Source organism: Botryllus schlosseri, chromosome 15 (genome assembly GCF_051294905.1).
Source record: "Botryllus schlosseri isolate E-star chromosome 15, Bs_hap1, whole genome shotgun sequence".
Taxonomy (NCBI): Eukaryota; Metazoa; Chordata; class Ascidiacea; order Stolidobranchia; family Styelidae; genus Botryllus; species Botryllus schlosseri.
In genome coordinates this window covers 861,925-874,046 of record NC_137250.1, presented here as the reverse complement: position 1 = coordinate 874,046, position 12,122 = coordinate 861,925, and the positions used below count along the sequence as shown (strand labels likewise).

At 40.9% G+C, this 12,122-nt stretch overlaps 1 protein-coding gene across 1 annotated transcript; it reads left to right on the top strand.

Moving 5' to 3' along the window:
- The first annotated feature begins 5,488 nt into the window (after positions 1-5,488).
- Positions 5,489-12,121, top strand: LOC145456846 (fasciculation and elongation protein zeta-2-like). The gene has a single exon (XM_080334972.1). It carries the CDS (start codon positions 6,677-6,679, stop codon positions 7,832-7,834), a length of 1,158 nt encoding a protein of 385 aa, XP_080191098.1. The 5' UTR covers positions 5,489-6,676; the 3' UTR covers positions 7,835-12,121.
- Position 12,122: the final 1 nt, after the last annotated feature.

Here is a 12,122-nt window from a genome sequence, read left to right as displayed (position 1 = left end):
GGCATGACCTTTTCCTGCTTCGTAGCAATTTGGTTGAGAGGCTGTCACGGACCCAACGTTTTTACGCCTGCTCATTTCAACTGATCAGATTTAGCCTTATTATTAGCTAAAACTATATGTGCAATATAATTTAGATAAATTTATCAATGATTTATTGTCGACTCACTCGACTGCACTGCACCTTTTTTCACTGCGTAATAAAAATGCTGCCTTCCCCACATCTTATTCTGCTGTAGACTAGACAGCAGGAGCCTGACACTGCTGTTTACTGCTAAAATGAGGTCCGCTGTGATAGCTTGGTACAGCCGAAACTGCTATACCACCACTCAGACTCACTGCCCTCAGGACCGTAACTGCCGCACCCCAAACCACCCAATTGGGGGGGGGGGCGAGCTCGAAGGGGGCCCAAAATTATTTCGTGAATTAGCATAAATTATACAATATTTTTTGGAAATTTGTGGAACTTTATCTTTATCAAAAAATTTTCGCACTGCGCGCGATTTCAGGTTGCCAAATATCTTGATTACTGGGTACTCTTCCCCGAAGAAAAAATACGCAACATTTATAGAAATGGGCATATCGGCGTTGGCTATCGCCGCGCGACGCACCAAGACATAAAGTTTTAGGCCATGTAATATACGACTCCAAGAAGTGGGCCAGAACGATCGGCGGCGAGAAAACCTTGGCCGAAAGGGACTGCCCTTATAATGACCAAAAACTTCGTTATATGTAGGCCTACATAATACACCTAGGTTTAATTGACTAGCACCGAATGTTCCTGTCTTGGCAATCTGAATCTCACAAGACAAATACCGTCCCGCAGAGAAAAATTATATGGAAGCGAAGAAATACCAATTTGAAATTGTGTGAACTTTTAGTTTAATACGTTTGGCCGATTCTATATTTTTTGATAGACAGGAGGTCACGAAATAACATCATGTAACGAAGTCATACCAACGGGTCCGCCCACCCGAATATGTTTAATTATTATTTACGGACTCTACAGTTTCGAAGACACCTCACTTAGCTATCCAGGTAATTATGAGTAGATAGGACAATAATTCATAACAATATATATGCAACTACCGACCATATTGACCGATTTATCATGACTTATCAAAAATTTGCGCACCTGGCTCGCTGACTCACGAAACGGTACCACTATAATTTCGTTGAAAAAGCGAACAACGTGATGGGGGCCGGTTTATCACCTTATTGAAGCCCATGACTCAAGTTATTTTTGGGGGGGGGTGGGGGCGTGACGAAGTGTTGTTTCGTTCTTGGCAACGGGTATACACCCGGAGATGTTTAATTATTATTGAGGGTTCCTACCTTTTCAAACACCCCTCACTCAGCTCTACCGGTAAATCCGGTTACGTGAGCAGACAGAGGGTAAAACTAACGGCAATATATATGCAATTCCCGATCATATTGACCGATTCAGTCATCGAATTATAAAAATTTCTCTCGCTTTGCGCGTTCAGGCGAGAAAAACTGACACACAGGATGGACAGCCAATGTAGAGGATAAGTAGCGGGAAACAGCGCACAGGCTGAGGGGGGTCTGGGGGGCGAAGCCGCCCAGAAGTTAGGTTTATCAGCCTATGGGGGGCCCAAGACGAAGGTTTTTTTGGGGGCCTGACGAAGTGCTGTTACGGCCCTGACTGCCCTTATACGTGGCGAGATAGCGCAGTGGCTGCAATTCCAATGGGTTGCGGGTTCGAGTCTGACCGAGGTCGCCTTCAAAGTCCTATACCTAAGCGTTGGAGATTTATCTAGGCTCGTCCTCGCTACCTCATCCGTTTAAGCGGTGTCTCACAAAAAGCCTAGAAGTGGGCCGTGTTATAAGTCAGCAGTTACGGACTAGAAATGAAGAATATGGACCTGCTGGTGTGAATGACCATAGCAGTCGACAAACACCATGAATACCTAAACTCACTGCCCTAGCTATATCCTACCACTTAGAAGCGAAATCATGTGGTGTGTACGTCACGAGAGTTCCTTTCATCTATGATGTCACAAAATCTCTTACGAAAATGCATAATTTTAGAATATTATGCAACACAAATACCAGAGTAAAACGATCAAATTTCTGTAGTGGTTGAAAATAAGACAAAAGAAGGACGCAAGTCAAAAATAAGGACATTTCTTAGAAATAAGGACAGTTGAGTTTTTCAAGGCGTGGCCCTTCAAAATAAGAACAAATCTTAGAAATAAGGACGGTATGGCAACCCTGCATATAGGCCTACCTATAGGTAATAATCCGGCAAAGAAAAAACATACAATTGTAAATAAATAGTTTCATACTTAACAGTTCTACCATAAATAATCTAAACCTGTGGTTATCAACCTTTTTGTCTTCGCGGACCCCTTTTGGACCGTCCTGGACCCCGCGGACCCCCCGAATTTTTAGTTTAAATTTTGCTCAATTATCGTACAATCGTCATCTGTCCTGTGCAAATGAAAACTGTAGGCTAGTGACAAACAGCAACAAAATGACTTTTCTTGAAAATAATATCATACTATTTATGTTTTTATATTATTTTATATCAGAAATTGTGCAACTTTGCATTTATTCATAGGTTAAATACCTTAATAAATGATCAAACTGAAATACAAAAGAACAGTTGCATCGACTAGCCTAATCCCTATTGCTCCAACAACTCACAAGACGTGGGTGCTAATATATACAAGCACGCACGTCGCACAATCACAACAACAAGATGACGAGATCGCTCATGCGTTTAGGGAAACTACTAGAGAGAGATAGTAGTAAGAGATAATCACACATCCCCCCCAACTCCTAACGAAATCAACGAGCATTGATTGAGGAGTTCAAAATACAGCGTGCAGAGAACGTCCAACCAAATACTCTATTGGCGATTGAAGCGGGAATCAACATAAAATTTGTGCCCCAATAACGTAGTCCTTGTGCCATACTGGCGGGGAAACATTTCTGCCTGAGCGCTGGCGTCTATTGATAGACGGTGCGGGTACACTAGTGTCGTCGATCGGTACTTCAGCTGGTAGATGATCTTCTGCACTCGATTCGGTGGATCTCAGCAAGCCAGGGTCTACCTCATTCGACTGTCCACTTAGAGCGGGTGGCGAAACGACTTGAGGTGACGTGGCTAGTAGTTTCCCTAAACGCATGAGCGATCTCGTCATCTTGTTGTTGTGATTGTGCGACGTGCGTGCTAATATATACAAGCACGCACGTCGCACAATCACAACAACAAGATGACGAGATCGCTCATGCGTTTAGGGAAACTACTAGAGAGAGATAGTAGTAAGAGATAATCACACAGAAATTAGGTTGACTTTTATTATTTCGAAGCGAATTCTGCAACTGCATTTCTTGAAATACGTGGCCGTGTCTTTAAAATCAGCGACTTCGATTTCATATGAACGAGTGCTGAAAATACCATCTGGACAACATAAAGGCGGTAGCGAATGTAAAAATAACGCGTAGCGCTTCCGCAGACACATTTGGGTATATGGTCACAACAATTATGGCACCAAAATTGACAAACAATTTTTTTTATCGTACAAATAACGTCAAGCCTGCTCATTTCTATCTGGTAGCTCATCTTGAAATTTTTATGGAAAATGCTGGTTATGTAGGCCTATATCACAGGAGAAAATGGATTTTTATGAACATTTCGATGTCACCATGATTTACTTTACTAATACAACGATTTATTTTTTTACCCGATTCCTAGCAAACATACTATTCAGCAAAATATCTGTATCGGCAGGCTGTAATATCGTTGGGTTTTATTTTTCATCTGAACAAGTCACACACAATGTACAATGCGATAAGACACAATGCGATGTCATGAACAGATAAGAGGATGTCGAACGACACGCATCAGTATCGATCCTTTGCTCTCACATCCACCTCGGCCTAGAGTGCCCGACGTCACATTTCTTTTTGTTGTTGATCTTACTTTTTTTGAAGCCGCGGCCCTTTCTACTAGTTCTCTCCATTCCTTAAAAGTGCTTTCTTTCGCCGGGTCTTTTTCTAGGCTTTTTTGTCGCCGTAAGAACGGCAACGGGGGGGGGGGGGGGGGGAGGAGCCCAGATAAACCTCCGACGGGAATCGAACCGATTCGTCAGATTGGTGGGGTTATCGTTATCGTTACCACTACGCTATCTCCCCGCCAGGCTAATGGCAATTTAGCAGCTAAAATGAGTTTGCACAGCAGGATATTTCATAAAAGACGGTCATTCTGCTGATGTTAGTTCTACCTGTAATGAAGCGGAATGCCTCGTGATTTTCCTAATTTCAAAAATATTAGGTTATCAACTATTTTGTAAATTTAGATGCTTCGCGGACCCCCGGTTCAGAACAACTGAACTATACCTTGTGAACCCAGTGTATCTTACGTTCCGATACAACCCTAAAGTCAGATTCCTCCCTAAAAATTTCCAAATCCCCCCTAAGTGGGGAATTCACCACCGGTTGGGAATCACTGCTGTAAAGTGATTCGGAGCGACGACAACCTTGCCTCCTCTTTACATCGCCTAGGGCCTAGGCCCAGGTGCATGGGTGTCTGATTCCATAGACTACTCCAAGTCGCTTCGACACCTTCCTATCATTTCATTTTATCTCAATTTTGTGGTGTATTGAACTGATAAAAATTGCTAATAAACCAATGATGGACGATAGTTATGGTTACGTTCGGTCCATTTTGTAATTTTTCATTCATTTATTTCATTTGACATTCAGTTCATTTTATCAGATCAAACACGACAAGATTACGATATGATAAACATACAGGAAGGAATCGAAACGACTTATTGAAATCAATCATATTCTCACACTTATTGCTGATCAAAAATATTGTTAGAACGTGTTAAAAGAGTCCACAAACATTCATGTTCAATAGTATACATTTTAAAAATATTATCCTAACTATATATTTTACACGGTATAGACTGGGAGACCCGATATGACCGAAATCTTCTAGGCCGGAGGCTGTAGTCTTCACAATTATAAAAAAAAGGCAGGCGATGAGCGTGACGATGTGTGTTGCTAACATCATAAGTAGTTACTTGAACCATATGCTATGCTTGAACAATGGATTGTCAGTCCTTTTTTTTTTCACTGAACCCGTTCGTTCAATCAGTTCTTTTATGCTTTGCCATGATATTTGAGCGCCCTCTAACGACATATTTAATTTGCCGGTGACGGATTCTCTCTCAAGAGCAAGACCTCTGTAGACTGTAATCTTTGTGATCAGGCGGGATAGCAATAGTAATCGTAAGTCTAGGTAACGGCTAGCAACAAGTATATAACAGTCATCTTTGTAGAGCTTGACACTGAAATCAAAACAAGTTTTCATCAAAATTTGCATGGCAACATCACTGAGCTATATAAACATGATTATTGGCGATATTCGGTTTTCAAATTGATCAAGTCCGGATATCGAACTGTGTTGAGTGTTACGAGTTGAGATATGATGTATTGTCAGTTGTGAGCGTGAGGTATACGTTTCAGGGCAAGTTACGCAAATTTCTAATTTCTTATCTACCGGTTGGTGCATTATGTGAGATTACAATAATTACGCGATCAGGCAGAGTTCTATTATGAATCTCTACTCCAATGGCGCTGTAGCGGGTCGTATTTAGACGTGGTGTCTTCATGATGATGAATGTGGTGCTGTGCCGTATTATGAAGTAGTTCAAAAACTGGTAGCTTGACAGCAAAGGATGCCATATCGTACAGTTTGGATTTGACTAGGAAAAAAGTATCAATAGTAAGTTTTGAAACAATCGGCAGGATGGAAGATCTGGTCTGGACGTACATCATTAGTGATGACTATCACTTCTTACGGCATACGGGAGCATCATGTCATTCATGACCTGATGACCAGATTGACCACACACCGGGTGGGATCTCGGTACCTTCCATCCAATAAATTAAATGAGGTGGGATGGCTGCCTGTGTGTAAATCTCACATATTTTATAATATTTGTAAGGAGACTGACGGGTATAATGAGGTAGCCTAAACCATAGATTTAAATTTGTCAATTTGAAAACCAATCTTAATTTCATTTCACCAACAGAATTCAGGATAGGGTAACGTGATCCAGACAGAAATGCAGAAGACTGACTGCTTAACCAACAATCGCTCATATAGGGCGATTAATTTTTGTCGAAATTGTATAGCGTAAAAGGTAAAATATTGCCAAAATCATCGTTAACAAAGTCAAAAATATTTTTGCAAGTCGTGCTGTCCTTATGTCTAGTGGTTTCACTATCTGCGAACAACTCATCTGCCTGTATGAAATTGGTGTCCTGTGCTCACACTACGTTTTATTTATTTTTTATTAAGTTACTTCAACTTGGAAAATCATCGCTGCTCACCGGGCAGGCAAAACGTACCGAGCTTCCAGTAGGGCTCATCTGACATTTTACACCTTTCAACCTACTTCACACTGTTGAAGATGAAAAGATGATACATTGATACATGCGATAAATTTCAAACTTCCACACAATATTGCTTAAGTTAACTACATGAGCTCTCTGTAAGTCGTAATATTGTCAATTTTTTTTAATTTGGAGAAATGTCAATATTGTTTTAGATCAGAAATAACTTTCCTGCCCCTACTCATAAAATCACCTGGTTTGTTTTAGTTCAGTCTTAGATACGAAATCCGCTCTTAGATAAATGGTTTATTCCGAGGCTGGTGAAATGGCAGAAGCCGGATTCCAGTTTCAAACATCTGCAGAATGGGCAGAATTTTCGTCTCCCGAATACGATTTGCAAGCTGATCGCGATTTTTTGACGCCGATCGATTTTGCCGTATCCCCGCCTCGGAAATGCCAGCTTCCAAAACTTTCTCAAAAAGTGTCGACGTATCTTGGAAACTCTCAGATTTTCGACAAGGATGGAATTTGTGATGAAGACGTATCGGATTTGGAAAGCAACTTTATTAGCAGTAATATGTGGGCGGCAATTTCAGAAGCATACGGGATTCCTCCCGTGTTATTATTCCGCGATTCACGCATTCATTCTTTATACTCTGAGAATTCATGCCATGATGTCAAAGATACCATTACATTTGACAAGCCAGAGCCGATTTTGGATGATTTATACGATCTTATGGACATGCATAAGTTGATGGTGCACACGAACCAAACGTCACCAGACCGATATGCTACATCCAGCATACAAACTGCGGACGAAGTCATTGAGGAATTGGAAGGGATTTTGCAGATATCCGAAATTGATGCAGAAGAAGATCAAGGATCTGGAGACAACAGCATTGTTTTCGATCTTGCGGACGACTTCAATGATTTAACCCCAGTGGATGTAATTGATGAATTTGATGCTGCTATGCTTGATGAATCCGATAATGAACGTAGCAAGTCGCTAAAACGAATGGATACTGAGGAATTAAACGGGCTTTTGACAGAGCTGGAATCGTCAGTGAGATTACTATCTGAAAGCTTGTTGGCAGAATTGAATTCTAGAGATGAGTTACTGTATGAAAAGGAAGTACGTAACGCTTTCATCACCAATATTTTGGAAGTACAGTACAAGCAAGAGCGATTCCAACAAGGTACTGCGCCAATGTCAAAATTCGGTCGTCTTAAAAAGAGTTTCAGCACTTCAAATACGTCCGATCTCGCGTCTGGGCGATTCCTGACTACTGTGATTCCGTTTGATATTGGTACCTCTCCTTCTTTGGAGAATCTTGTAGTTTTGATTCGGCTGCTCGACGCCATTAAGCGAGACAGCGACGATGTGCCGGCTCTCATCACAAATTACATTCTCAACGTACTCTGTCCTGCGGAGTCACGATCTGATAAGTTTGAACTTTAAGTTTGACACTGCGTTATGACATCGTCACTATAACCAATTACTTGTGTTAACGACTGGGCCAGTGGTTCACAACCAGGAGAGAAATCCCTACTTAGGGGTAATTTTTAGGGTCTTTAGGATTGTATACAAAGGTACACCTGTAATCACAAAGTTCACAAGTTCACAAAGTATGAAGTTAGTTCTTTCCAAAAATACATTCGTTTTGGCTGATCTTTAGCTAGAAGTATGTTAAGGTTTAAATGCTATTTTAAATCTTCCCTTTTCGTGCAAATCCCCCTCAATTTTTCGAAACTAGCTTAGGTCTGCTACAAGTGTGTTTTGCAATACTATGTTGTTGGGCCTGCGGGCTGCGTTAGCCTTTAGATCAAGTTTTTCCTAATCGAGGCAATATAATGCAGAATCCATCACAACGAGCCCGAAGGTGAAAGTGGTTACCTTTTCTCAATGCCAACATCTGCCCAATCATGAAAAATACATTCCAAATTTATCGATTCAACCCAAAGTGGTCAGGAGCGAACTTGATGATTTATCAGGAAAAATCTTCACCAAATTTAGCTCACTGGTTCCCCAACTGAAAGTGACGACCTGTTTTCTTTTTATTTCTTTATTTCCTAGACTCAGTGTTTGATAATTTGATGATGATAATCAGAAGTGGCCTGAAGTAGCCTGCTTTACCAAAGCGTATCGGTTGCGGTATTCCGGTATATGATTCAAAATAGTTAAGGCATTTCTGTCGTAGAGCGTTGAAGCCGCAGGGTCTGTCGCATTTTCCAGTAAACAAGTGCTCGCGCGGGACAATTGACCTTTAAGAGTGACCCGGCAACTTTTACTTAGGGGGAATTTTTGCTCAAATATCGGCTAGAGGGGTCCACAAAACGAAAAAGGTTGAGAACCACTGTGCTCGGCTGAAATCCCTTGTCAAACCCTGTTGCCATGTACATGGTTTGGTGTCGATTTTAGGCATAAGATATCTGAGCTTATCGCTAGTCCTCACAAATTTGTTGTTTTCATATTTGCTGTTCTGCATAAGTATTAATTGAGTTTCAATGTAAAAAATTTCAGAATCTACCTTTTATTCATATATTGACGTTGTCAAACCAGTGTGAATTACTAAAGCATGACCCAATCTATATAGATGATTTTGAATGCATATGTGAACTTGAACCGAACATATTAAAATCTTATATTCCAGTATAGAAATTGATTAGTGTGCTATCGTTTACATTGTTTTACCTAATTTGATGTTCACTGGCAATAACCGATAACTTATCTGTTTGCCAAGCTGATGTCTTCATATATATATGATTTTCTTGCTAATTTCTTGCTAGGCATACCCTGACTGTCGAGTTTCAAAGTGACATTGCACTCCGTCAATAACCAATTAATTACTCTTCAAGTGTTTTCTGAAATTTGTAATCTGTTCCCGCTGTGTAATTTTTCTGTGGCATGTTGAATCACTCCTGTGTTACTGCAGTATTATCACATTCAATATCACTTAGTAGGCTAGCTTGTCGTTAGGGCTGGGTACAAAGATTCAAGTAGTCAAATCCGAATCGAGCGTCTGTTGTAATGATCCGAGTCCCGGAGTGAAAGACAATTTTGTTCGAGAGCAAAAATTATAATACCAATGAAAATTTAAGTTTCAATACTTTTTTACCATGTTAGGCCGGAAACCACAGTTATCACAACATTTAATACATGTGCTGCATAAGCTACACATATTCTTGGGCATGTCCTCTCTGTGAAATTGTGATCAATCAACCCGCAGTATATTTACAAAACACTTTTAAATACGCATCGTCAAGAAATACCAGATTGCTTCTAAAACGGAACTGACATTATCGTGTTTGTTGGATATTTCGATTTTAAGTCATTTACACTGTTATGTCACCGTAATGTCTGGTACTCGAGTATTAGACCTGCCTCAAAGCCTAATATTATATTCAGAATCAAATCGCTGAGGCATCGGCATACCCAGTTATTTTTAGTGGAAACCCTGTCGTTCTGAAATGCCGATTACGGCGATTCAAGCTCCAATATGTCTTGGCTCACTTTCAATTCAGCAATTTGTAGCATGCTATTGCGTTTTGGCCAAAAAAATGCGATGGCTTTTTTGTCAAGCTTTCTCTAGTGCAGGGGTTCTCAACCCGCGGCCCGCAGACGTATATTTTGTGGCCCGCGACATCTTTCAGCATAAACGCAATTTACTGAAACGGTATTGTTATAAATAGATTTAGATACTTAGCTCTTTTATTGCATCGTCTCTGTTTCGTTTCATAATTCATTATTGAAAGCAGTGGTTCTCCAAGTGGGGGCGCGCTTTCGGGGGGCCTGAACACATCTGAAGGGGGCGCGAAGCTGCGGTCAAGCAAAGAAAATTTTGCACTGCGCCCAATTTATCTCCAGTTCTTAATTATTGCTCTGTGTAGGCCTATAGTCCGAATTTCATATTTGAGAATTCTCTCATCAACAGCCATAACCTTCCATGCCACCAAACTAGCCGTTGGTATTGCTAGCATTCTGGTTGCAATTTGTGATATGACGATAAGGGGGCACGAAATTTTTCCCTATCAAAAAGAGGGGTGTGTCTTAAAAGGTTGCCGCACAGACTACTTCAACCCCGCTTTGGTCGAATCCACCGACATTGCATAACTAATTATCTGGTTGAAATTCATCAGAGTGGACATGTATGTAGAGCAGTGGTTCTCAACCTTTTTTTAATCATACCCTCTTTTTTGATAGTGAAACATTTCGCCCTCCCCCCCCCCTTATCGTCATATCACAAAATCCAACCGGGATGCTAGCAACCCCTACAGATTGTTTGATGGCATGGACGGTTATGAGTGTTGATGAGAGAATTAAAAATATGAAATTAGGTCTGTATATAGAGAAACACGCGTGAACTGGACGCAAATCGCGCGGAGCGCGAAAATTTTCTCAGTTGACCGCTTCTTCGCGCCCCCTTCAATGCTTTCACGCCCCCCAGGTTGAGAACCACTGATGTAGAGGAAATCCTGGCTGGGTAAACGCGGGGAGGGGACCAGCAAAAAATATCAACTTGACAAAGCTGACTTCTGTAACTATTACTGCCGGGCCCCAGGTATTGAAGGAAAGGAGCATGGTTGTTGATTGGTTTGCTCGGAAATGACCCGGAACACGAGACTTCTCATATCATTCACAGCTGAATGTGCTAATGCCCTCCGTAACGCAAAAGTGACCGTAATTTTATACTTGCTCGCTCACGCATTGAAACAGAGAGTTCGGTTCTCTGGTGGAATGGTTTGAAGTTGCAAATACCGACATAGCAACGAATGCAATGCAAGCTCCATGAAGGGATATACTTGTGCCGCTAGAAGATACATCGTCTCACAAGAAGCAGCAGCTGCAAACCTACGAATGCTGTTCATTATAATGCACAAAACGTACTAAATTTTCGTATACGACTGGTAAATATAGGCTACAGTAGCCTAAATTTAACATTCGCCTACAAATACATGTTAATATTGTTCTGCGGCCCGCAGCGTCTTCTGCTGTTAAAATGCGGCCCGTTGTACAAGGGAAGTTGAGAACCCCTGCTCTAGTGTGTACAAATAGAGTATGATAACTTCTTTTTCTCTCCTGTAAAAGCTTATAATTTTTTTTTTAACACGAGGAAGCTTATCTGATTGCTGTATTATCGGCATTTATTCATGTAGGCTGCCCATTGAATTGATGCTGATACTGAGGCACTCGATTTTTCCCAGCCTTATTATTCGGCAATAGTTACCAATTTTCTGAAAATATCTCAGAATCAATGCCCGCTTCCTTCATTTTGCCATGATATTTCTTCTCCATGATATTTCTTCTCCATATTAACCTCCCAAGCAGCCATTTTTTATGATGTATGTCTGTATTGAAATAACTTACAATCACTGATCGGTTTGTTAAATTATTGACGCTGATATCACTGCAACGTTAATCAAGATTGCTTAGTTTCGGGACAATGTTTTCTGATGTAGTTACCGTATTATTGTTCTCTCTTCAAATGTGTGGCCCAAATATCGGTATATTGAAAATAATTCATTGATATCTGTAACAGCCTAATACTGGATTCAGAATCAAACCCCCCTGTGCTTGATTCCGCCCAGCTCTAACTGATGCCGTGAATTGCAGTCATGATTCGTACATTTATTTTCCACGTGTATCACTGTGTCTGCTGAATTTCTACGTTTGCATGATCTTGTATATCTGTAATGAAGCGCCACGTTCTTCACTCAACCGTTTGTATTTGTGAACAGGACCTAAAAAT